At 44.1% G+C, this 27991-nt stretch overlaps 1 protein-coding gene across 4 annotated transcripts in view; it reads left to right on the top strand.

The window, feature by feature from the left end:
- The window catches only part of brf1b (BRF1 general transcription factor IIIB subunit b), a 48396-nt gene that overhangs the window by 6794 nt on the left and 13611 nt on the right, over nucleotides 1–27991 (top strand). For all 4 annotated transcript variants that reach the window (XM_080790961.1, XM_080790964.1, XM_080790962.1 and 1 more), the window contains exons 3-11: nucleotides 17209–17289; nucleotides 20016–20189; nucleotides 20648–20679; nucleotides 21031–21103; nucleotides 22381–22530; nucleotides 23218–23311; nucleotides 24286–24412; nucleotides 25831–25870; nucleotides 26165–26260. In XM_080790961.1, the coding sequence (XP_080647087.1) occupies nucleotides 17209–17289; nucleotides 20016–20189; nucleotides 20648–20679; nucleotides 21031–21103; nucleotides 22381–22530; nucleotides 23218–23311; nucleotides 24286–24412; nucleotides 25831–25870; nucleotides 26165–26260 (867 nt within the window). The remainder of the gene's footprint in view (nucleotides 1–17208; nucleotides 17290–20015; nucleotides 20190–20647; nucleotides 20680–21030; nucleotides 21104–22380; nucleotides 22531–23217; nucleotides 23312–24285; nucleotides 24413–25830; nucleotides 25871–26164; nucleotides 26261–27991) is intronic.

Below are 27991 nucleotides of genomic sequence, written 5' to 3'. Positions count from 1 at the left end.
AGGATGGTGATCAGGACTGACCATATTGCCCGGACACTTTCGGACAGGGACTTTAACGGCAGCACCTAAAGAAAAGACAGCAGAGTAAATATAAATGTGTGCAATTCTTCCACCGATGTACGGCTGTAGTGTAGATCTGTAGATCAGTGGTTCCCAAACCTTTCACGTTGAGACCCAAAAGAGACATTAATTAGACATTTGCAAGGGACTGAAACTAACAGTGAAAATAGAAGATCTAGCTTGTATAAACCAGCTATTTTCACCATTTCTTAATTATTAATAATAATAATAATTCATGCATGGCATTACTTCAATTCATACAATTATTTAATATTAATATATTGAATATTACGGCAAAGAAAATGTTATGTTTACTCGTGATCCATAAAAATGTGGTCTGTGACCCACAAGTGGGTCCCAACCCATGCAGGCATATATTCGTGTTGAAGGACCACTTCACCACTTTTCAACCTATCTTCATAATAGGTCCTCACTAATAATAATCATGATACAATGGCACAACTTTTCTCTACTCAGTCTGTGTCTCATAGGAGGGCTGTGGGCAGTTCAGAAACCTAAAATAATAAAATTGCCGTAAAATGTAAAAAAAGGCACTCTGATCATTGTACATATGACGTAAATTCTCCATGCATTGTCAATGGGAATTCCCCCACAATCCCATTGTCAAAATTAGCTAAAATCGTTAAAATGAAAGAAAAGCAGTAATTGAAAAAAAAAGGGAGGAGGCTTTTTTTACCTGCCATATTCTGCTTGGATGTGATGGAACCGAAGCCACCCGTCATCAGCCTGTCCACAGATAGCCTGTTACTGATGATGCTCAGAGGGTAGAAACATCTCACGGTCACCCTGCAGAGGGGTACAAGAATAATGATAATCTTCTTCAGTAATATTCTTTTTGTAATCGTGTCCTCTTGATGACGGTGTTGGGTGGCAGCTGTGATTTCCTGGAAGGTGTGTCATTCCGCACTGCGATTGGCTGAGCATCACATAACTGGTGTGCCACAGGCCACAGCGGAGTGAGGGGACACCCGTTAAATATAAGTGTCAGTCAGATATAGGGGCGAGAGAGACGAGAGAGACGAGAGAGAGAGGGAGGGGGAGATAGAGGTACAGGATTAGGTATGTTGGATAAATATTCAAATTTAATTTGTTTAACTCGTTGCGAAGTTGGATTGAGCCGACTCAGGGCCGTTGGAGTTGTGGCCCGATGGGCACAGAATACTAAATCATGTTCTGGTGAGAGCGTTTGCCCCGACTGCCACTCAAAGTGGCTACTGGCCAATCACAGCGCATCCTTGCACAAGTGCACTGGCCAATCGCGTCGCCTCCTTGCACAAGCTGTATTTTGGTACTCCATATATATGGAGATATCCGACTTATCTTACTAACATTATCCACGTCTGACGTCACAAACCCAAGACCTGCAAGCCACATCCAGATTGGAATCTGATTTGTTTAAATGAGTCATGTGGCCATTTTTAAACCAATCGGATTTCAATCTTGGATGTGGCTCAGATCTGATTCAGGCTAGATTTGTCTGCCAGTGTAAATGGGGCCTTATATGCACCGCATATCAGCTTCCCCGTCGCTAGGCAACTATAAAGCGCTCGATGTCTCTGACCAAGATGGCTGCAGCCACAGATTCCTGCAATGGCCGTGATCTTTGGCCACGTTTTTCTCGGAATTGAAGAGCTTGTGGCTAAATAACTCCGTCCGTGTGTCCGTCCGTGTGTCCGTCCGTCTGTGAACAGCTAATCTCTGGCACCGTTGGCTTGATCGCAGCCATACTCTGCACACACACACACTCCCTGAATGAAGTTTTCACATTGGCCTGTTATAGCGCCACCAGGAGGCCGCTTTGTGCAAAACAAATGTTTTGACAGTACACCTACAGATTTTGTCCAAACATTATGCAAATTGGTACACAGTCTCTCTAGAGCCATTCAACAAAACGTGTCTTTCAGATTTTTCAGACTCCATCCTGATTGGCTAAGATTGGCTTCCAAAGTTCGCAGGAGTGCTCCGTTTAAAACAAAATGCTGCAAATCATGAACACATTGTGCGATTTACGTCAAATCTTGCACGCACATTCCCACTAGGCCGAGGAAGAAATGCCACTTGAATATTTTCAACTCGGCCTCATGGTGGCGCTATAAGTGGCCGATTTGTGTTTTGACCTATAACTGCACCGATCTGTGTAAAACCTTGTATGGACACTCCCTAGAGGCCAAGGAAAAACCTTTGCCTGGCATTTTTCCACATCTGCTCTTTATAGCGCCACCAGGAGGCCGACATATGTAAAACACATTTTCTAATATTACTCCTTCAAATGTTATCCGAATTTCCCGCAAATCGGTACACATGCTCTCCATAGTCATGTGATCATGTGATTTGTTTGATTTTGATGAAGTATCCATCCTGATTGGCTACGATTGGCTTCTAAAGTTGTCAGGAGTAGCCTGCTTTGGTACCCGTTTTGTACAAATCGCCACAGCTCCTCAACGCAGCGGCCAATTGCAGTGAAACTGCATGCATATTCCCACTAGGCTGAGGAAGAAATGCCACTTAACACTTAAACTAAACTAAACTCTGGAGGGGGGGGGGGGGGTCGTTGATATGAGAGCTGTGTCTCGGTGCACAGATAATCGGAGATATCCAATGTGATATCAGACCTGTGTCTCCTTACGCAGATTATCACATGAGCAGAGCCATACTAACATTTGCAATAAATGGTTTGTGGTCAATCTGAGCTGAAGTGTCTCAATGAACTACATTCATTGGACCCATGCTGAAAAGTAACAGTTTTAAATAATTATGCAAGGTTTCCAGCCCATGCGTCGATGTTTGTCATACTTAAATGTAGAGTCTCTGGAGATGAGTGTTGCTCCGTCAGCGATGAGCTCTCTGTCGTGGACAATTTGGTTCTCGTAAACCATGTAGGCCGGTCCCACCTGACACACAAACAGACATTTTTAGAATCTGATCTCAGGTCAGAGTGGCTTAACGGGTCAAAACATCTCACCTTGACCGTGGTGCCACAGGAGTCCAGCGGGAAGCTGTACAGAGCTCTGTTGTGGTCAGCCCGTCGGGGGCGACAGCTCCTGTCCAGCAGGGACGTCCTGTGGGGCCGGACGACGGGCCAGGTGCCGGTGGGATTGGCCACCACCGTCATGACCCCGTCGGGGGAACACACTGAGAAACGCACCGTTTTGGTCAAACCATTGTGGATTCCATGTACTACACAAACAGACACGTAATGCATCCGAGAGGAGAATAGCCAAGTGTAAAATCTGCCATTATGCCAAATGTTTTCTCGCTCCATTTAGTTGAGCGAGAAAACAATGTTGCACATACAGAACATCATTCGGGGATCTCCCTGGGCGTCCTGACTCAAAGTTTGAGAACCACTGTTTGAAAGACAGCGCTTTGTGTTGAGCTCTCACCTATAAGCTCCTTTGTTTCAAAGAGACAGTGCTTTATGTGTTGAGCTCTCTCACCTATTAGCTCCTTTGTTGGAAAGAGACAGCGCCTTGCTGTGACCGCCTGCACTTCCAGAGTCTTGGATTCTCTTACAACTATCTGGAATGTTGCAGTGAAATTAACCAGGTTGATATCCTATTGAGGAGAGACAAGCACACATGGGCATCATTCTCCGTGACATATTTGCTGTGAAAAGGCCCCATTTAAATTCACATTAATGCTGTACTTAACACTTCAAAACCCTGTCAGGCGGAGTAAAAAGTAGGTTGTGTTGTGTTCTTACTTGATATGTGTAGCCAATAGTGTTGACCGGGACGTGAAGGATGACGCCGTGACTGTCCTCGCTGAGGTCGTAGCCTCTCTCGTAGGCCAGCAGCGCTGTGATTGGCTCGTTGCCGACTCCCACCTCCCACAGTCTGGGCAGGTCTGGCCGTTTGTTCACGCTGAAGGAGACGCCCGAGTCGGAGCACGCTGCCTGCACCGTCGGAGGGTCTGAACAGGAAACATTAAGACCGTTGTGCTGCAGTAGTATAGTGCGGGTAGTGCGTGTTACTCACGTGCATTGTGAGGCAGTTCTCGTACAAACACATGGCGTTACTCGCGTGCGTTGTGAAGCTGTGCTCGTACAAACACATGGTGTTACTCGCATGTGTTGTGAAGCTGTGCTCGTACAAACACATGGTGTTGCTCGCGTGCATTGTGAAGCTGTGCTCGTACAAACACATGGTGTTACTCGCATGTGTTGTGAAGCTGTGCTCGTACAAACACATGGTGTTACTCGCATGTGTTGTGAAGCTGTGCTCGTACAAACACATGGTGTTGCTCGCGTGCGTTGTGAAGCTGTTCTCGTACAAACACATGGTGTTGCTCGCGTGCGTTGTGAAGCTGTGCTCGTACAAACACATGGTGTTACTCGCATGTGTTGTGAAGCTGTGCTCGTACAAACACATGGTGTTGCTCGCGTGCGTTGTGAAGCTGTGCTCGTACAAACACATGGTGTTGCTCGCGTGCGTTGTGAAGCTGTTCTCGTACAAACACATGGTGTTGCTCGCGTGCATTGTGAAGCTGTGCTCGTACAAACACATGGTGTTGCTCGCGTGCATTGTGAAGCTGTGCTCGTACAAACACATGGTGTTACTCGCATGTGTTGTGAAGCTGTGCTCGTACAAACACATGGTGTTACTCGCATGTGTTGTGAAGCTGTGCTCGTACAAACACATGGTGTTACTCGCATGTGTTGTGAAGCTGTGCTCGTACAAACACATGGTGTTGCTCGCGTGCGTTGTGAAGCTGTTCTCGTACAAACACATGGTGTTACTCACGTTGTGAAGCAGTGCAGCTCGTACAAACACATGGTGTTACTCACGTGCGTTGTGAAGCTGTGCTCGTACAAACACATGGTGTTACTCACGTGCGTTGTGAGGCAGTTCTCGTACAAACACATGGTGTTACTCACGTGCGTTGTGAGGCAGTTCTCGTACAAACACATGGTGTTACTCACGTGCGTTGTGAAGCAGTGCTCGTACAAACACATGGTGGTGGTAGGACTGTCCCTGCAGCGTGATGGTCAGGGTGTAGTTCACGTCCATGTAGAACTCCACACGTCCTTCGCCCACATACTGGAACCACACACACCGTTCAATTGGGTTAGAACAGCTTTAAAGATGGAGCGACCGTGATTCTGTTTTGTCTGCGTCTATGGACTATCTGAGATTAAAGCGTTTTCAAAATGCAACCATCATTGAAGTGTATGGCCGTCTTGTTTCCGGTCCATTCCATATTTATCGATAGCTATAGAGCGTCGCAGTCCCACCCCCCTTTCAGAACGACGAGTGGCCCAGGAAATTAATCCCAATGCATTTTTCCCCATTGGCTTTTCTTAAAGTATTTATTTAAAGACACGGACAAAGCCAACTCGGATCCTGACAAATCATCACAATGAACACAATGTTTTGGGATTCATTTCCTGGGCCACTCGTCGTTCTGAAAGGGGGTGGGACTGCGACGCTCTATATAGCAACCGAGTGATAAGCAGAGGATAATGAAGACGGTGATCTTTCATAATTAATAAAAACAAAAACCCAATAACTCGTCTTTGGCACGTTGAGCCTTTGGCCAAAACTCGTCCAAACTCTTCCTCATCTTTTTGTATCGCCGAAAAAGAAGACTATACTAAAATGGATGCTACACATTGCATCAAACTCACCGTCCTGGCGACCAGCGGGTGGTTGAAGGCGACCGTCAGAGTGTATTCCTGGCTGCCGTTGGCGTGAGCCATGAGTCGGTCCTTCTCCCCCGCGGACAGTCTCTGTCCGTTGAGGACCACCTGCTGTACGGCCACGTCGTGAGGGATGTTCCCCAGGAGCACCCTGAACACATGTTGCTCTGGCACCGTCTCTGGGGGAGACAATAAATCACACCTGCGTGAAGTGAGCGGTGAAGGCTGCTCAACAACACCGGCGCTGGCTGCAGTTAAATAGTGCTCAGTGTCAATGCTGCTCAACAGGGCCACTTTAGGTCAATTGCAGCCGTTCGTACTCTAACGTACTCTAAACAGACAGACGGACAGACAGACATACAGATATACACATGGCATCGTCATTGGAGCGGTTAGGCACTGCTCAAAAACACATCAACACACACGTAGGCATGTCAAAATTGTTACATAATAGCCTAATTTGAGATACTTGCAATATTGTTTTTTGCTTAATTGTCATGATCGTTTTCATTTCATTTCCATGTTTTAAAACAATTTAGGCATTCAGCGAACGCTTTTAACCCATTCTGAACGGGAACCCATTTTGGTGTTAGCATCATGTTATGCTTTAGCTATTGAAAAATAGCAGATCTACAAGCTCATAGCGCACCACCGAGTGGCGCGCTAGGAGCTTGTAGGTCTGCTATTTTTGAAAAATCGAAGAACGACTGACATTTTTAGAATCTGATCTCAGGTCAGAATGGGTTAATCAGACCAGTGTGTGTCCAGTGGAAACCTCGTATGAATCTGATCTCAGGTCAGAATGGGTTATTCCACTGGTATCTGCATAATTGCCGACACGAACGCAAACAGACGATATATCGTTGTGGCTCGAGGTACGTAACAAACGGAGCGGCAGTCGACGAGACTCACGGTCGGTGGTGATTGGGCGCTGGCTGCGCAGCGGCGTGTCGATCACCCTCTGGAGGCGGTGCCGCGTTTCCACGGCGACGTGGTCTCCGTACAGCAGAGAGAAGACGTGTTCGTAGAGGAGGAAGATGAAGTACATCTCCCTGTATTCACCGTCTATCACCATGCTCTGTGGATAACAGTGCATAGCTTTAACCCATTCTGACCTGAGATCAGATTCATACGAGGTTTCCACTGGACACACACTGGTCTGATTAACCCATTCTGACCTGAGATCAGATTCTAAAAATGTCAGTCGTTCTTCGATTTTTCAAAAATAGCAGACCTACAAGCTCGTAGCGCGCCACTCGGTGGCGCGCTATGAGCTTGTAGATCTGCTATATTTCAATAGCTAAAGCATAACATAATGCTAACACCAAAACCGGTTCCCGGTCAGAATGGGCTAAGCAAGACCCAAGAAAGACAGTTCAAAACAGCAAATACAAAATACAAAATACGGACAAAATATACAAAACAAAAAAACTAAATGAAACGAATGATCTAAAAATGTAACTATAAGACTACTTTAAAGTTTAAAGTCGTTAAAGGGCCACTTCACCCATTCTGCAACCAGATCTTATTTTAATGGTGTTTGGGAGACAATATGTGTTTTTTAGATATTTCACTAATTCAAAGTGTCCATGGGCTCCATGATGTCATGGACACTGGGCTCACTTCCTTCCTGGACTACAATTCCCATGATGCTTTGGTGCACTGCTCCTCCTTGTGGATAGGGGGAGGGCTGTCTTACTGAGACAAAATGTAGTCCAAGGTATATTAAATGGAGGTAAGGTCACCGACGTCATTTTCGCTATCACACAATTCCAGACTCCAGGATTCGTCGCAGCATTGAAGTTCGGCAGAATGTACTGGAGTCAATGAGAGCTCAGTGACCAGCTTATGAACAAACATTATTTATGAATAACTGAGATCTTTTGTAAAGTATTCACTTCTGGCAAATAACAGAAGACACGTAACACACATTATTGTCTGCTGTGTTGCTTTTCGATGTGTACACTGTGTAAATCTATAGAGGTATCTAAAGAGCAAAAAGTATACGTTTCTGAACGTGCCAAGTAGCGCAAGACTGCCCACCGTTTCCTGTCTGGCAGCCAAATCTCACGAGACCCCCGGAACAGAAACGATACCTGCTGCTGTTTAAATCCTCAAATAAAATGTTGTACTGTGCATCGAAAAGCAACTGAATAGAAAGCAAACTGTGATAAGTCTTCTTTCATGTGCCTGAAGCGATTGTATGACAAAGGTCTCAATGGTTCATAAATAATGTTTGTTATGAGCTGGTCCAGCTTGCTCCATTCACTGCTTTGTATACATGTCACTTCCGGTGCGAGATTTGGCTCCCATGAAAGTGTCATGGTGCAGCACAGTCACGTGACCAGTCTAATTGTCCTTGATGTAGTCCAAGGAAGCTCTGAGAAGGAAGAGAAGTGGTCACATGACTGGGCTGCGCCATGACACTTTCATGGATTTCATGGCAGACAATAATGTGTTACATGTCTTCTGTTATTTTCCAGAAATGATTACTTTACAAAAGGTCTGAGTCATTCATAAATAATGTTTGTTCATGAGCTGGTCACTGATCGCTCTCATTGACTCCAATGCATTCTGCCAAACTACTGGGTAGTTTGGCTCCCATGAAAGTGTCCATGAAAGTGTCATGGCGCAGCCCAGTCACATGACCACTTCTCTTCCTTCTCAGAGCTTCCTTGGATGTAGTCCAGGAAGTAAGTGAGCCCAATGACATCATGGAGCCCATGGACACTTTGAAATACTAAAATATCTCAAAACACATTAACCTGCGTGAAACAGGAAAAGTGTTTCTTGTCTCCCAAACATCATTAAAATAAGATCTGGTCATTAAGTCAAAAGAACATTTCTTTTAAAGAATCGTCTGCAAAGCAGAAACGTCTCACTTTGCGGTAGCCGCCCTCGGCGCCGAACGGCACTCGGATGCGGACCAGCGGGCCGTGGTATTCCAGGGTGTAGCCTCTGGCGCTCGCCGCGCCGGGCTCCAGGAGCTGTCCCTCCACCCCGACGCCCACCGAGCTGCTGTGGAACGCTGCCCCGCTCCCCACCAGGGGACTCATGATGGTGGGCATGTCCCACAGCACCGAGACGCCATCAAACGACCCAGGGTCTGCAACCACAAGACAGTGCCATCAAATGACCCAGTGTCTGCAACCACAAGACAGTGCCATCAAATTACCCAGGGTCTGCAACCACAAGACAGTGCCATCAAATTACCCAGGGTCTGCAACCACAAGACAATGCCCTCAAATGACCCAGGGTCTGCAACCACAAGACAGTGCCATCAAATAACCCAGTGTCTGCAACCACAAGACAATGCCATCAAATGACCCAGGGTCTGCAACCACAAGACAGTGCCATCAAATGACCCAGGGTCTGCAACCACAAGACAGTGCCATCAAATAACCCAGTGTCTGCAACCACAAGACAATGCCATCAAATGACCCAGGGTCTGCAACCACAAGACAGTGCCATCAAATGACCCAGGGTCTGCAACCATGAGACAATGCCATCAAATGACCCAGGGTCTGCAACCACAAGACAGTGCCATCAAATGACCCAGGGTCTGCAACCATGAGACAGTGCCATCAAATGACCCAGTGTCTGCAACCACAAGACAATGCTGTGATTGTTTACAACAGTGGTTCTCAATCTGTGGGTCAGGACCCTCCAGATGACAGTAATAAAGTGATAATTTAAGGACTTTTAAGAAAATTTTCATACCAAAATTGGGGGATACAAAATAGACCATTACTGCATCAAAAGTAATCAACAAACTATACTAATTCATAACAACTGGTCAAACATTGGCCACATTGCCAAATAACTCAAACTAAATGTAAATGCCTACAATTCCAAGTGCTCGCCAGGGTGAGAGTAAATCATCGGTTCTTTAGTTATGGGCCATTGAATAAAGCTTGTTTTGACCAAAATCTTGATTTGACGCAATCTGGGAATAGAACCCGAGATAAATGTATTTTTTTCTATATATCCGATAACCTGGAGGGAGATGGCAGGCAATCTTTCACTTCTGGTTCATTTCCGGACATATCCGTCACTGTCCTAGCGACCTAGTTATCATTCATAAAAATGTTGGCGAAGAGCGCCATCTATCGTAAACCACTGGCATAATATTACAACCTTGGCAGTCAGTGTCTTAATGGTCAGTTAGTGCTTTGCATTTTCTTTTATGACAGACACAGAGACATACTGAGTGTACAGACATACTAAGTAGACAGACAGACAGACATACTGAGTGTACAGACAGACATACTAAGTAGACAGACAGACACTGAGCAGACAGACATACATACTGACTGTACAGACAGACATACTAAGTAGACAGACAGACATACTGACTGTACAGACAGACATACTAAGTAGACAGACATACATACTGAGTGTACATGCCACAGACAGACAGACAGACAGACAGACAGACAGACATACTGAGTGTACAGGCCATAGACACGTCGATCATGACGACGGTCAGTTTCTGTCTGAAGAACACCGTTCCATGAATCACCTCCACAGGAATGCCGTCCACCTGAACCAATAAGCGCAAACACACACACACACACACACACACACACACACACACACACACAATGTCATTGCTACATCGACAAATTTAAATGTACACATCTGCTCTCTGTGTGTGTGACGTGTGTGTGGGTGGTGTGTGCGCACGACGTAAATCAGCTGTTTCTGTGAAATAAGAGCATATACCGAATGCACTCTTTCCAGGTGTGTTTTATCCAGTAGGCTCATAGCGAGGGGTTTTGGAGCTCAACAACAAACGCCGTTTCGTAGTAGTGTATGACGGAGGACAATTTTGCGATGAACAATTATCGTCCTGACATCCCTACGTGCGTGAGGCTGCGCATACGGGGCCCTATGTGCGTGTGTGCGTGCGTTCTCGCCACCATCCTCAGCCGTGCGTGGGGCTGCGCGTACGTACGGGGCCCTGTGTGTGCGTGTGTGCGTGCGTTCTCCTCACCATCCTCAGCCGTGCGTGGGGCGACCCGTACGGGGCCCTCAGCAGCACGCGGTCGAAGCCGGCGGTCACGGTGTATCCCAGGCGGTGCGCTTCGGGCAGCGACATCACACCGTCGTCCTCCTCGCCGCCGTCCTCCTCCTCCTCCTCCTCCTCCTCCTCGTCGTCCTCACTGGCAAGCAGCAGCTGCCAGGTCGACTGCGCTCTCCTCTGAGCCTGCGGTAATATATATATGACAATTTAATCCATTTAAGAGACCCCGAGGACAATTCTACAAATGCCTTCTAAATCGGGACGGTTTTATGGAGAAAAAAACCCCCATGTTTTCTATATCAGTGGTTCTCAAACTATTTCATGACAATTAAAGGACCCCCAGGATCATGTGCAATTGGCCGCCGACTCCCATCTGAAAATATGTAAGTTCCAGAGACCTCCCGGAAGCAAAAGAAAAATGGCATTAAAACGTTTGGTTCACAGTTCAGCTATCGATTGGCATTAACTATATACTGTATACACAAGGCTCTCACGATTATACAATTGTAACTTGCCAATTGATTTTGTGTTGTTGGCAACATGAGAAATAAGACAAAGATTGCACAGGGCAAATAGAGAGAGAGAGAGAGAGAGAGAGAGAGACACACACACACACACACACACACAGAGAGATGGAGAGAGAGTTTACCATAGAGTAAGCGTTCTGCCATGCCACCTTGGAGCTTCTCTGCTCAGGTCCACAGAGTGTCTCTCTGCTCACGCTCACCTAGAGACCAATCAGCCAATCACAGGCGGGTACAGAACACACAGCAACCAATCAGAGTCAGGTATACTGTACATGCCATCATACTTAGCCGAATCAGAAGTCTGATTACATTTTGTCTCGTATACATCTACTTGGTTGCATTCTGAAAATAGCCAATGTGACACATTGTGGGCTTGTAGATCTGTTATTTACCAAGCACAACTTGTCTTTTAGTTCTATTTGATCTCTTCTCCACTAGTCCCTCTCTAACACTTTAGTCTGTTTTTTTTATTCGTTGACGAAATTGTCAACATTTAGTCTTAGCTTTAGCCACCATAGCTTAGTTTTTATTTAGTGTTAATAATTAGTTTTCCCCTCACACAGTGGAACTGAATAACAAGCTCTTTATACCGTTCAGTCTATCGTTGGCTTAGGAGTCAGCCAATCATGACTAGGTGGCCGTGTGCACATGTAGTCCAGGTGCTTTTCGAGCACCTGGCAAAAAAAGGTAGTGGGACGTTTTTCGTCATCGTTTTTAGTGGACGATAATCAACACTGGTCACCTAACCTCCATGAAGGTCTTTGGCACAGACATTTAGAGGGGCAGCTGCTCAAGTGAAACAAAGGGCACCTTGTGCAAGTTGTGCAGCGCGTGGAACCGGACGGTTGCCTTATATAGTGTAAGATTTATAGATTTTGGGTCATGAATAATATATTAGAAGCTTTTTTTGGGTAAAATGTGCAGCACTGGGAGGTAAATGGGAGACACTTTAATGTGAAGGGACGACAGGATGAGGAGAGGTGTTGTTGCTGCGTAATTGTCGAGTGTAATGCACTGTAATGCGCAATATATATTTTTTTAAGATGTTTTTTTGCGGCTTACGCCTTTTATTGGTTTTTTGAAGGGACAGGCAGTAGGGACATTCTGCAACATGAATACTTTTACTTTTAGTACTTCAAGTACATTTTGATGCCAACTAAAATTGCAGTATTGGAACTTTTACTTAAGTAAAACCAATTGAGTGCTTTTTCCACTCACTGCCACACCACACACCCACCTCCATGAAGGTCTCATCACAGAGCAGCTCCCGGTGGGCCCAGGGCATCGTCACCCTGCAGGTGTGAGTCACACTGTGACTGGACCACACGCCTGCCCCGTCCATCCCCGTGACCTGTAGATTGAACGCGAACGCCTCGTCGTTCTGCAGGGAATGACGCACACACACACACACACACACACACACACACACACACACACCTTTTTTTTGTTTTCTACACATTATGTGCCCTTTCATTCTTTCAAAATAGCGACGTGGTTTGCCCACATTTTGACCCACATTTTGACATTTTTAAAAAGACGTCTGTCTCGTGAAAATTGCTAAAACGAAAGAAAGCAGTAATTGAATAATAATAATAAATAACTTTTACTTTATCTAATAACTAGTGATGGACCGAATATTCGGCCGCGGAAAATATTCGGCAGAAAATGGCAAAAAAAATAGTGTGCATTTAATGCATTCAAAAGAGCTAAATAAATGTTTTATGGACCGATAATAGTGATTATTATTTATGTAAAGTTTTTCCATAACCATTTATTTTGCCATAAATCAGGTAGCTTTAAGGTACGGCCATGACGGCAATGGTAGGAAAAAAAGATAATATTAATATTCAGTTTTATATTTTCTTTATTTTTTATTTTATTTTTTATATTAATATTAGGCCTATATATATTCGGTATTCGGGTTCGGCCAAGAATTTCCCTTTCGGTGCATCCCTAGTCCCTACTAATAACAACCTAAAACATCAACCTTGGTTGGGGGGAAAGAAACAGTAGTGTACCTGGTTGTAGGTGTAGCAGGAGTAGAAGGATGCTCTCATGGTGTAGAAACCATCCATGCTGAAGGTACTGAGTGCGTAACCACACCGAGATGCCCTCTGGTCGGACAGGACATGAACCCCTTGGCGATCTGGAGAGAGAGGAACACATTCACATTTTATATTAGGGGGACATCCTGCTTCGAGGGCAGGGGTCTTCCATGGATAGTATGGCGGGCCGGTTGCGTGCCGGTGGAGAAGCCAGCACTAGGTTCAGGCAGTGTTGTTTTTGGCAGCAAATTTTAGTTTTAGTCATAAGTCTCTTGAATAGCTTTCATTTAGTTTTAGTCACATTTTCGTCACCTGGAATGTCCTATAGCGTTAGTCTAGTTTTAGTCGACTAAATATAATACGATTTTAGTCGACTAAATCTACAGTTGATTTAGTCGACTGAATTGTATTTTGGCGGGCCTTGATGCCGTCGTAATGACTGTTTTTACACTTGCTGAAAATAGCAGATCTACAAGCTCAACGCGTCACAGCGCTGCGTTGTGAATTTGTAGATCTGCTATTTTCCGCATGCAACCAAGTGTAAAATGACTTATACTGGATCTCTTGACCACTAGTCCCTTCCTAACATTTTAGTCTAGTTTTTATTTGTTGACGAAATTGTCAGTATATATTTAGTCTTAGTTTTAGTCATCACAGCTTAGTCTTCATTTAGTTTCCATCAGTGGAAAAAAGTTAGTCGACGGGACACTTTTCGTTATAGTATTAGTCGACGAAAACAACACTATAGGTTCAGGTTAGCTGATCTACAAACCTACGGCCTCGAAGCGAGGCGGAGCGCCAGGCGACAGCACGTGAACCCACAGGTAACGATCTCTGCATTCCGATTGGACGACGACCTGAGGGACACCTGTGGAAGCAGTGGGAGGGACTCTGTAAAGTGTAAAGCATTAATTGGTTCCCACAGAGCTTTCCAGGTTTGTGTAAATACAAACATTGAAGATAAAAGTGAGGACTTTGGAAAATGAGGACGCAAATTGTGATTGGCCAGAATGAGAATGTATGACGTATGATAATAAGAGCGCCCCTCACTCCACACAGGTGTGATTTGCATTGTTTAATTTAGAAGTCTACACAATTAGAGAATGTTGAAGAATTGCTATAACAGGCCAATGTGAAAAGGGTGGGATATATTCCTCAGCCTAGTAGGAAAGTCTGTGAATAAATTGCATTCTGCGTTCATGATTTGAGGCTTTTTGTTCAAAACAGGCAAATCCTGTAAACTTTGAAAGCCAATGTTAGGCTAATTAGGATGGAATATGAAATATCAAAAAGATCTGTCTTGAACACATGACTATAGAGATAGTGTGTAACGATTTGCAGGATTTTTGGACAGAATCTGGAGGAGTAATATCAAAAAATGAGTTTTTCAAAAGTCGGCCTCCTGGTGGCGCTATAACAGGCCGTTCTGGAAAATATGGGGCAGAGGTTCATTCATTGTTGGCATCCAGGGAGTGTGTGCGCAAAATTTGGCATCGCCTGGGGTAACGGTGCCGGAGATTAGCTGTAAACAGACGGACGGACAGACACACACGGACACACACACGGATGGACAGAGTGCAAAACATACTCTCTCCCCATGCCTTCGGCCTGGTGGAGACAATAATGGACCTTGACATGAAAAGGGTTGAATACCACTGGAGCAGATCAATTCAGATCCTAAAATCGGTGCCACATGTGTGTGGACAGGCGGGCATTATTATCACTGTCAGCAAAGCAAAACAAACAAAAAACAGCCAATCTTACCCGTGTGTGTTTGTGTGTTTGGTTGTCCAGCAGACAGGAGGATCCGCAGGCTGAAAAACATGGTTTAAATGCACCGTTTCGCTGTTCAATGTGCACAGGTCATGTGCTGGAAGGCTGAACTATAGGCACACTAAAACAGCGGTTTTAAAATGTAAGGGTCCAGGGACAGAGCGGTTTACAGTAAGCCGGGTCCAGGGACAGAGCGGTTTACAGTAAGCAGGGTCCAGGGACAGAGCGGTTTACAGTAAGCAGGGTCCAGGGACAGAGCGGTTTACAGTAAGCAGGGTCCAGGGACAGAGCGGCTTACAGTAAGCAGGGTCCAGGGACAGAGCGGTTTACAGTAAGCAGGGTCCAGGGACAGAGCGGTTTACAGGGGGGGATAACTACTTGAATCACTATTCTGAGGCAAACATTAGAAAATAGCAGATCTGCAAGCTCACAACACCTCGCAACGCGTGTTGTGAGCCTGTAGATCGGCTATTTTCGGCAAAGGGGGTTGGTGTAAAGGGCAGTATTGAGGGTTTAAGTGGTTAACCGTCATAAAGTCAATATACACATTAGCGTGAAGTGAATCCAGCACAGCGCTACACATTGACAAGCGCTTGTCAAACAAGTCTATGAAGCCATCTATGAATTATCCCTCCCTGCCTCATCTCTCTCTCTCTCACACCGATAGGATGCCGGGTCAACAAATGAACCTGACAACATTATGTCTACATAACATAACATGCTATCTAAATGAGTGTTAAAATGACAACCTTTGCGTGAGCCTGCCAAGGCCGTGAAATAAGGCTATAGGGACACCCAGGGTTCCTGAAGGGGGTTCCGAATGGACCCTTACAGATTTATGTGACTCTTTGAGTTGGACAATAGAGGGTATATGCGCGTGACATCATCGTAGCTGGAAGTTACGTGGGAACGCCCACTGACTGGCAAAAAACTACTTTCTGGCCTTAAGACAGCCCATTCATCCACACAGAAAAGTCCTGTCTGATTGCATTGAACAATGTTAAACTCACCAACAGCTTGAATTATCCTCTATCTGCAAAGTTTTTGTCATAAAAATCCACCATAGAAACGTTATGAGCTATACTTTCTGTCAAGAAATGTCCTGCATTTGATTATTTTTCAAAGTGTCAAGAGTTTGGAAGTGCTTGTTTTCAATAACACAACATTTTGCTGCCTTCCTGCATTATGTGACATTTAGAAACAGGTGGTATACGCAGGACGGTTGAGTGATTTCCAACGAGCGCTTCCAAACTCCCAACGCTCCACATGCTGCTCAATGTTTTGCCACTCAGTCTAGATGAGGGGGGCGTGTCCTGATGGGAAAATCATGCATGTGCAATGTGCATACTCTCTATATGGAACCCCAATGGACCCGCTCCATTTGCACACGGTCATGAGTTATGTGAGAAACAACACTGAACTCACCCAGAGAGGCAAACAGCCAGAGTTAATAAAGTCATTCTGGAAAGCAACGTGCTAACGTTAATAATAACTGGCCCCTTAGACCAGCTCAAACATTTAACACTGTGTCAATGTCAAGTCAAACAGTATCCTCCCACTGCTCCTAAACCAGCTCTGACAACATTGCCACTGATCCTAGTTGGGGACCATGCAGCTCTATCATGTGACCTGGCTGACAGAGTCAATGCTCCCAGCTGTTCTGATTTCACCTGCTGACTGCTTGGGTTGTTGTGGAAACCAGCCATGTCCAAGGTGTGAGTGATTTTTGGGGGCGTGGCGACAAGCTGAACACGTGTGCGTGCGTGTGTGTGCGTGTGCGTGTGTGCGTGCGTGCGTGTCGCAATGTAAATGTATGTTTTCTCATGCCAATAAAGCCCTTTGGAATTTAATTGTGTGCGTGCATGTCTCAATGTAAACGTATGTTTTCTCCTGCTAATAAAGCCCTTTGGAATAGAATTTAATTGAATCGAGTGTGTGTGTGTGTGTGTGTGTGTGTGTGTGTGTGTGTGTGTGTGTGTGTGTGTGTGTGTGTCACTGTGTCTAGACTTGATTTGTGATGTTATTTAATTCAATACAAGTGGGGTAAAAAAAAAAACGCTTCATTCAGTAGAAATGTTCCTCATGTTGTTTTCTTATTTCTCACTATCTGTCTCTCAGGTCCAGTGAAGACTCCAGCCTTAGGAACTGGTTTCTACAGCAGCATCGGGAAAGAGTCACGAACGCAGACGTTACAGAATGGTACACACACACACACACGCACACGCACGCACGCACGCACACAGTACTACATAAATGTTGGTGTAGTCGGTAGGGCTCGAACCTGCACTGGAAAATCCTGAAGCAGTTCTCCTCTAAATCCATTCTTTTCTTAACCACTCCAGCCAGTGAAGGCTTTCTCGCTTCCATCACATTAACCACTCAGCCAGTGTAGATCAGAAAAGCTATTTTCAGACTTGAACCCATGCACACCCCACACAACATTTCAATATTCATATTCAGAATGTGAATGTGATGAGTTATATTGATCCTTCAATCCCCATCCCCAGATAAAGCCCTTCAAGTCAGCTGCTCTCTGGCTTCTAAATTGTGTATTGGACTTTTTTAGACATTTTGATTATTATTATCATTATTATGATTATCAGCATGAGGTATACTGTATACTGACAGTCTTTGCCAGAAATACATGTGCTTGGCATCTTGTATAGCTTTGAGAATGTCAAATGTAAAGTTTAGTCAAGTTTCTTGAACATAGTCTAATTATCCAAGAATTGGAGCAAAACACAGGCATAATAATAATAATATGCTTCAAAAGGATATAACATAATTTTGGCCTGACAAAAGTACCTTCAAGAAGAGCCACGTTTTGACGTAGTCGGCAGGAGTCGAACCTGCGCGGGGAGACCCCAATGGATTTCGAGTCCATCGCCTTAACCACTCGGCCACAACTACCACAGCCTTGAGTGTAATCACATTGATCCAGGAATGAGATTGGAACACACCACCAGAATCAGCTTTATTGTCACATCACAGGTATACAGAAGAGGGAACAAAGTGTGTTAAATGAGTTCCACAGAAGAAGAAGAAGTGGGGGCGAGGGGGAAAGGAACAAAAAAAATACATATTATCTACAGTATACCTGAGTAGTACCTGAGATAAGTTATAAAGGTGTGTGAGCATAGCAGCAGTGTATCTGCTGCCAGCAGATATATACTAGATGCTGTAGTTACACAAGAAAATGTATAAAAGTCAGTGCATTGTACACAAAAGAAAAGGCTTCTAAATCCTAACATTTCTCTGAAAAACCCATGTTTCTATGTCAGCGGTGCTCAACCTTTTTCATATCAAGGATCCCCAGAATTATCTCTATTGGTCCACGGACCCCCCCATCTCAAAATATGTAGTTCCAGGGACCCCCGCCCAGAAGCCAATATTCTTTTAGTTAAAAATGTTCGCTCTGAAATATATATATTCAAAGATTTGCGCCACATTTTCATGACTTTTCAAAAATAGCAGACCTACAAGGTCATAGTGCGCCACTCGGTGGCGCGCTATGAGCTTGTATATCTGCTATTTCTCAAGAGCTAAAGTAGAACAGAACCAAAAGGGGTTCGTGCCCAGAATGGGATTAAGGTGAAAAGTGTGTGCCGTGCGTGCATAATACACAAAGTAAACAAGTAGATAATCTGCAAGTAGGTCAAAGAAGTCAAGGTCGCTCACACACACACACACACACACACACACACACACACACACACACACACACACACACACACACACACACACACACACACACACACACACACACACACACACACATCTTCAAGAAAGTCCCGTGTGCATCGAACAGCTGTGTCCGACTGAAGATGGTAACACAAACAAGGCTTGTTGGTCTAGTGGTATGATTCTCGCTTTGGGTGCGAGAGATCCCTGGTTCAAATCCCGGGCGAGTGCTTCCCTGTGTTTCTACACGCCCTCTTCTCAGTTCATATTGATTTTAAAAGAACAACATGTCCCTCCTATGAGCCTTGCAGTGTATAAGTGCCACGCACACTTTGACAGAAGTGCATGCATTTGTCAGACTATTTCCATATTCATTTGTTTTACAAATGGCCTTAGTGCCTTAATATTTCAAATATATATTTGATATATATATAATATACTGGGGGTGTGGTCTATAAATGTTTGGTGGTTATTGTGCCCTGTATTGTCTGTCCTGATGAAGGTCGAATAGACCGAAACGTTGAATAAAGAGCAACATTTTTGGCAAGTTTCTGACAGTGTGCAGGACCCTGCTTTGTTTTTCAAAGATCACCTTTTTATACTATGATTTATTGCCCTACGCACCTGTCACTAGCCTTCTGAGGTGTGCATCGGCCTTTTGCTAAATACTTTAGCTATTGAAAAATAACAGATCTACAAGCTCACAGCGAACTTGCAGGTCTGCTATTTTTTGAAAGATGTGAAAATGTGGTGCAAATCTTTGAATGTATATTCTTTCAGAGCGAACGTTTTTAACTCAAATCAAATCTTTGCCTTTGCCTCTCTTTGCCATATTCTTTCACCGGTGGAAAAATATTCTCTATGACGGTATTCTCTGGGCAATATCGGTAGAGGGCGCAATGGGGTAACTAAAAGTAATTATTTTCCCGGTGGAAACAAAATCCCTTTCTGGCCACAAAGTACTGTGCTGCGGTGGGGGGCTCAGAGTGCTTCCACTATAGGAAAGTAGGCTTTCTAATGACACAACCCGCCTTTGTTTTGGTGAGTAGCGAAAACGTTCTTTTTATTTACGCTAAAGAGTAGAGGCTGGTCTGCATTCATGCGAGCCCCGGAAGTTGACAGTAACATAGATCTAAATGCAACGCATTGGAGCTATGGACCAGAGCTTGGACCGCCAGTTGCCCATGTATGTACTAGTCGTGTTTACATTATAGGATGTGTCTGTGTCTTCTTGTCTTCCACAGGGAGGCGTCAGATACAGCAGCTGGGCAGCCAGCTTCAGTTGAACCAGCATTGTCTGGACACAGCCTTCAACTTCTTCAAGATGGTGGTCAGCAAACACCTGACCAGAGGGAGGAAGATGGCCCACATCATCGCCGCCTGCCTCTATCTGGTGTGCAGGACGGAAGGGACGCCACGTATCCTTCCATTGAAACAACACACACGCACACGCACGCACGCACACACACACACACACACACACACACACACACACACACACACACACACACACACACACACACACACACACACACACTCAGATGGTGGTCGGTGGCCGATTACATATAGTTTCTGGGGTCCTTGACTTGAGATATTGAGAACCACTGATAAAGAAACATAGGGGTTTCAGAAAACTGTCATGATTTAGAAGTTTTTCCAAGTCAGGTTAATGAGGGGAAATGCTGTTGTTGTTTTTTCCCCACTTAAATTCTATCCATTTATGTCATGAAACAATCCACAAGACATGATAATACATCTGTTCATTTTATGAATTGCAGTTCTAGACACAGCCTCTAGGGGCTCCCAGAGGGTTGTTTTCAAACCCACTGGAATTGAATTGAAGTTGCAGACTTTCCTCAACTGCCTTATATTACAGACATGCTACTCGACCTCAGTGACCTTCTGCAGGTAGGTCAGGGCTGCAGCTATCAATTACTTTCTTCTTAGTGATTCTTCTATCGGAAGATTAATCCAATAATGTAATTGTTTTGTAAATCAATTAATCGATGATGAACCACTTGAATGTCATGTTTTATTAAAAAAAAATAGCAACGATAGCAGAATAACAAACTCACATGTCGCAAATGTTACATGTTACAAAATATTGATGAAAATGTGATTATTGTATCAAAATATCTATCATATTTTATTATTATTATTTTTTTTATCGATTCGATCGACAATAAAGCACTGATTTATGAACGTACACAGCAACGGTCAAATGTGATTGTGTGTGAACTTTGACCTTTCCGTCCTCAGGTCAACGTTTATATCCTGGGAAAGACATTCCTCCTATTGGCCAGAGAGCTTTGTATCAACACCCCAGCTATAGGTAAATACTGTCTTTCTATTGGTCAACACCCGTGTTATAGGCACTGTAAATACTGTCCCTCTATTGGTCAACATTCCAGCTATAGGTAAATACTGTCCTTCTATTGGTCAACATTCCAGCTATAGGTAAAAAGACTAAATACTCAATTTATAAACTTAAAGAGAGCTGCGTAGCATCGCAACGCAGCTTGTAGATTGGCTATCGTCACAAAGCAATGCAATTAAAATAAGTGACAGGATACTGAAGGAAAAGTGCTTGTGACTAAATAGTAAATAATGACTAGCCTACATTGGACACAACATTTTAACCAATGTTTTAATACCTGGAACGCATCTGAAAGTTTAGCTGTTGAAAAAATAGCAGATATACCAGCTTGTAGATCTGCTATTTTTGAAAAATCGTGAAAATGTGGCACAAACCTTTGAATATATATTTTTTCACAGCAAACGTTTCTTAACTAAAATCTTTGCTTCTGGGGGGGGGTCCCTGGAACAACATATTTTCAGATGGGGGTCCACGGTCAAATACAGATAAATCTGTGGGTCCTTGACATGAAATAGTTTGAGAACCACTGATATAGAAACATAGGTTTGTCATAATTTAGAAGACATTTTGGAGAACCTGGTCTCAATGGGGAAATGGCTATAAAAGACGTATTTCAAATGTTGTGTTATGTTGTCCAAATAGTAATATTAATAATCGGCCACGGTGGCTGGTGATGTGTATGCTGGTTACATACATTATGTTATAATTTAGCTATTGAAAAATAGCAGATCTACAAACCCATATGAAATTGTAGGTCTGCTATTTTTGAAAAATCGTTAAAATGTGCCTCAAATCTAGGTCTAAATGGGTTAAAGTTGGACATTGGAACATTACAAATAGACATTACATTTCTGTTTGCCTTTTAGGCTTCATAATGGGAAAATAATGGGAAAAAGTATACAGGGCCGATATGACAAATAACTGAAATATGCCAAGAAATCACTGCCATTTTTTATAAATTTTACACTTTAAACAAGTTAGATAATAGCGGAAATAGATGATCTACATCTAGACATCTACTGTACAAGCTTGTAAGCTTGTAGATCTGTTATTTCTGCTTTTTTTTACACGCATGAACATCTTTCAACTTGGCAACGATTATGACGATCGTGACAAAATAACTGCGATTATCTAAGATAATTGCGATTAGACGAGTATGTAATAATTGTGACAACCGTATATTCCGGGGCTAAGGGGAAACCTTGTTTTTACAACGTTACGTAATGTTTCAGATCCCTGCCTGTATATCCCTCGCTTTGCTCACATGCTGGAGTTTGGGGAGAAGACTCACCTGGTGTCCATGACGGCCCTGAGGCTCCTGCAGAGGATGAAACGAGACTGGATGCACACTGGGAGGAGGCCTAGTGGGCTCTGTGGCGCAGGTACACGCAGACACCCATTTATAGACAACGTATACACACTGGGAGGAGGCCTAAGTGGGCTCTGTGGCGCAGGTACACGCAAACACCCATTTATAGACAACGTATACACACTGGGAGGAGACCTAAGTGGGCTCTGTGGCGCAGGTACAAGCAAACACCCATTTATAGACAACGTATACACACTGGGAGGAGGCCTAGTGGGCTCTGTGGCGCAGGTACACGCAAACACCCATTTATAGACAACATATATACACACTGGGTGGAGACCTAAGTGGGCTCTGTGGCGCAGGTACACACAGACACCCATTATCGACCACATACACACTGGAAGAAGACCTAGTGGGCTCTGTGACGCAGGCACATAGTATACACACCTTATACACTGGGGGGAGACCCAGTGGGCTCTGTGGCGCAGGTACACACAAACACCCATTATCGACCACGTACACACTGGGAGAAGTCCTAAGTGGGCTCTGTGGCGCAGGACCGCAGGTTCACACAAACACCCACTCATTTATTATACAACATACACACTTTATTTACACACTGGAAGAAGACCTAGTGGGCTCTGTGGTGCAGGTACATACACACCTTATATTCACACTGGGAGAAGACCTAGTTGGCTCAGTGGCGCAGGTACAATACATTTTGCTCCTCTCACCTCACCTCTTCTCTCCTCTCCACTAGCTCTGCTGGTTGCAGCCAGGATGCACGAGTTTCGCCGCACGGTGAAGGACGTCATCGGGGTGGTGAAGGTGTGCCACGCGACACTCAGGAAGAGGTGAGAGAGAGAGAGAGAACAATAGAGCGTTGCAGTCCCTCTCCCCCTCCCAGAAGCCCTAGCAGCCCCACAGCATGTGTTGATTTCCGGTTTCGTCATTCATAACATGAAGGTCTCGCTATACCAGCTCCCCCGCAAAGACGGAGTTTCTTTTTGAATATTACAATACAGCGGATTAAACACATAAAACAAGAGGCAGGGAATGTCGTAGTAAGCGCCATCGCACCCTGGATTAAACAATTAGCGGCCGTCAAACTTAGTTAACATTTAAGAAAACCCCCTAGATTGCGTTTTTTGATCAAAACGAGCCTTATTCACGGCTCATAAGTAAAGCGTAGGTGGTCGCGGTTACATAATGCATGCCTCGGCACGTCCGCGATCCTCCTGTGGGATAATTTCTAACCTCCTGAACGAGTTCATAAAAGAAGAAGAAAACATTTGAATTGAGTTATAGACCACGTGCGTATGTTACGTGTTCTCAGGCCCGAACACACATTATAGTAACATGTAGTAATGACAATTCTATTGGTAAACCACACCACATATTATGTATATATAATATATTATATTATATCATTATTATTATTATTGTTGTCATTGTTGCTACTGTCATTATTATTTACAGTTGTTATTAGTATATATATGAGTGTATATATATATGTACATATATATATATATATATATGAATGTGTAGATAAATGTACATAAGGACAGCATGAATGTATGTATGCACTGTGTAAGCAGGCACGGTCTGCTACACGTGCACAAATGGACTCCAGGGGTAGGGCCCGACAAGCCTATGGCTTCTCCCTAACCCTTTTTCGGAACGGACAGGACATGACCTATGGACACTATAAAAAATATTAAAAAAAGAAAAGAAAAATGATGGAAACGTGTGCAATGTATGAATGTATGTCCTCCTTCCGAAAATAAACTGAACTGAATTCTATCCCCCGCCCCCCCCCCCGCTCCAGGCTGACAGAGTTCGAGGACACGCCCACCAGTCAGCTGACCATTGACGAGTTCATGCGTGTGGATCTGGACCAGGAGTGTGACCCGCCCTCCTTCATAGCCAGCCAACAGAAAACCAAGATACAGCAGGTATACCTCTTCTCCCCCCAGTGCTTTTCAACCTTTATCGCAAAAATATACTTCACAGAGGAACAAGGTTATGTAGTGTCATTTTCGTCCTTTATTTTCAAGGAAAGTAAAATGAGCTTTTTCTATTTCACTGCCTTCGAGGCGGGGGGGAGGGGGAGGGACTGTTAAAAAAGAAAACCCATCACTGCACACCGATGAAACGATCTACAAGCTCACAGCGCTTCACAATGCCACATGTTGTGTGCTTGTCGATCGTCAGTGTTTTGGCAAAGACATTCGGTATAGAGCGTCGCCCGCCACCCTTTCATGACGACGCCAGGCCCAGGAAATAATTCCCAATGCATTTTTCCTCATAGACATTTCAAAAAGTATTTATTTAAAGACCTTTTAAAGCGTCGTACGAAGCCAACTCGAGTTGTGACAAATCATGACAAAAAAAAACACAATATTTTGGACCAAACAAATAATTACAAAGAAGAAAAACAACAAAAGAAAAAGTGTTGTAACCTGCCGTTTTTTTCTTCTTTCTAATTATTTGTTCGGCCCAAAACATTGTGTTTATTGTCATGATTTGTCACAACTCGAGTTGGCTTTGTCCGCAGCGTAAACGTCTTACTTTTTTGAAAAGTCTATGAGGAAAGTGAACGGGGAATTATTTTCCGGGGGCAGGACTGCGACGCTCTATAGACGGAAAAAAGTGGAGCCAAATAAAGTCCAGTTTACGTTTAAGTTTAGAGGGTTTAAGGATTTAAAAAACGTTACACTTGCAAGAAGAGTCCCTCTCTGCTGGCGGAGTCTGGATAATGATCTCGTGCATCTAGAACAGTGGTTCCCAAAGTGGGGTCCGGGGGAGTCCTTGAGAGAGTCCCAGGGGGTCCCCAGTTAACCCATTTAGGCCTGACATCGAAATTAAAAAAAATTCTTCTAAATTCTGAAATACAGGTCTATATGTTTCTGTATCAGTGGTGCTCAATATTTCATGTCAAGGACCCCAAAAATTATATGTAAAATGCCTCCGCCCCCAGGGACCTCCCCAGAAGCAAATATTTGCAAATGTTCACTCTGTAATAATATATATTCAAAGATTTGAGGCACATTTCCATTCTTTTTCAAAAATAGCAAGTGGCGCGCTATGAGCTCGTAGATCTGCTATTTCCCAGTAGCCTAATTCAGGTCAAACCTGGGGGGGGCCCGGGGTCCTTGAAATTAAACTGGTTGAGAATCACTGCCAGAGCCGTAAAAAGCTTCTCTTATTTTCTAATGGGGGGTCCACTCCGCAGGCTAATGAGTGTCAATTTTGGGGGTCCTTGACATGAAAAGGTTTGAGAAACCACTGATCTATAGAACATGTATTCCATCCGTTTGACTTGTCTCGTATGTCTTGTCTTGTCTTGTCTTGTATCTATCGTCTGCTGCAGTTGGAACATGAACTTGTCAAGAAGCTGGATCAAGTCCAAGGTCAGATAAACATATATTATTTATTATTATATATATTATTATTATTATTATAATGATGGTGATAATTATTATTAGTTGTGTGGCGGCAGTAGGCAACCAGGCTATAGTTATTGCCTGGTTTTATTCCACATAGAACTTCTTTGTGGTGTCATGTGACATAATCATCCTCATCATCATACTACACTTAACGAGCTGCTCGGGGGGGGGGGGGGGGGGAGTGCACACCACACTCGCAATTCCCCAGAATTGCACCTTTTTAATTCTAGCATTGTGCGTGTGTCTTTTTTTTTATAGGGGAGATAGCGTCGTACAAAGAGGAGATAGAAACAGAACTGGAGAACAGCCGACCCAAACTCAGAGGGATTTACGCCGCCTTCGCCAAGGAAATAGGTCTGGACTGAACCTCTGACGGACTTATGTACACACCTAACCCTAATGTTCATACAACCAATAACACTATACTGCCTTATAATATAAGGCAGTATAGTGTTACTGGTTGTGTGAACATATTATGTTCACACAACCAGTAACACTATACTGCCTGGGTTCCATTTGGTTCCATCCGTGTACTCTCAGAGTTACAGACCCGTAAAGGGTCCATTTGGTTCCATTTGTATTCTCTCAAAGTTACAGACCCATAAAGGGTCCATTTTGGTTCCATTTGTGCAATCTTAAGCCCTAACCACGCCAAAGGTTCAAGGCGGTTTTAGCGTTGTCCCTGCGGTGTGATATGTCTTGTTGCACGTTGACCCTAGTGATTCAATGCATGGAATTCAATGGCCCCAAACCACACCAAAGGGTCGGGACTTTTTTTGCGTTAACTCCTTGCAACCGTTTGGACTCAAGGAGTTGCATATGATGACCCTTTGGTGTGGCTAGGGCTTCAGAGACGCCTCGCTATCAATTATTTAACTGCATGGGGAACACCCTTAAAGGGATTGTGACATTTAAAACACATTTTTGTAGATATTTTGTGTTCTTTGGCTTTTCTTGACATCAATTTCACCAAAAAAAAAACAAATTTGAACATTCAGTGTATTCTCCGCTGTCTGGACTTTTGTGAATAATTATGCAAATATGACTCGTGGCTTGGACGGCGGAGGCCTACGTAATGTAACGCTAAACCGCGCCCCCTCTCCTCTGCTCCCTGCCTGCCAATTCTACTACCCGCCCCCCTCCTCTCTTCCCCGCCCCTCTCCTCTCTTCTTCCTCATTCTGACCGCGACTTTGTTTCAGTATAATAATAATAATAATAATGGCTTCTAGAGAAAAAGCAATCTGCTCCGTTGTCGGCTGTGTCAATCAACACAAGTCCTTGCACTTTCCACCAACTGGCCTAGATGAAGATTCACGCTCTAGGTGGATGCATTTTATTTTTGACGGTAACGTTCCAACCAAGTTGTCAAAGAAGCGACTCTTGTGCGCACATCATTTCACCCCAGAAAGTTTTTCAAATCTCGGACAAGTTCAGAGTGGATTTGCAACCAAACTTTTTATGAACCCAGGAGCAATACCAAGCATTCGTGTCCCATTCCCAACTATAAGTATTTATACTGCAATGATTTGTGTTAAATTGTTGTGCAGTACTATTTGAGTGGACTCACAATAAAAAATCAATCGCCTGCAGCACCCCGAAGTGCTTCATGGTAGCCTACTTTTAATTTATAGTCAATCACTGCCACTACCCGCATTAGCTGTGTGTTTGACTATTATTAATCTTTGATTCGTGGCGTGCACCAGCTGTTGTAGATTGCATGTGCTCATTATTGTTCTTGTAATGCGATACAGTGGAATAGCAACGCAGCCAACGCTCGTGTGATATAATCCACGTTAAAAGTATGGCGAATAATGATAGGCTATAGTCATTAAATATGATATCGATGACATTACACAAGTTTATGTCGACGTGGTCGTGGGGTGAGATATTGCAGGAGTTTCATAGGCGCGTTCGGAAATAGCGCACTGAGCCAAACTGGCACTGTGCAATGCAAACTAATAGGCGAGTGCGCTCCGGTGCGGTATTTCCGAACGTGCCTTATTTGTTTACCAACTGTTGCTCGTACGATGACGTTGAATAGAGAATACATGTTACAAAGGGAGTCTACCAACGCGCCTCAAGCC

The sequence above is a fragment of the Protomyctophum bolini genome, assembly GCF_963924005.1.
Source record: "Protomyctophum bolini genome assembly, chromosome: 19".
Classification (NCBI taxonomy): domain Eukaryota; kingdom Metazoa; phylum Chordata; class Actinopteri; order Myctophiformes; family Myctophidae; genus Protomyctophum; species Protomyctophum bolini.
This window is presented reverse-complemented; position numbering and strand designations above follow the sequence as displayed.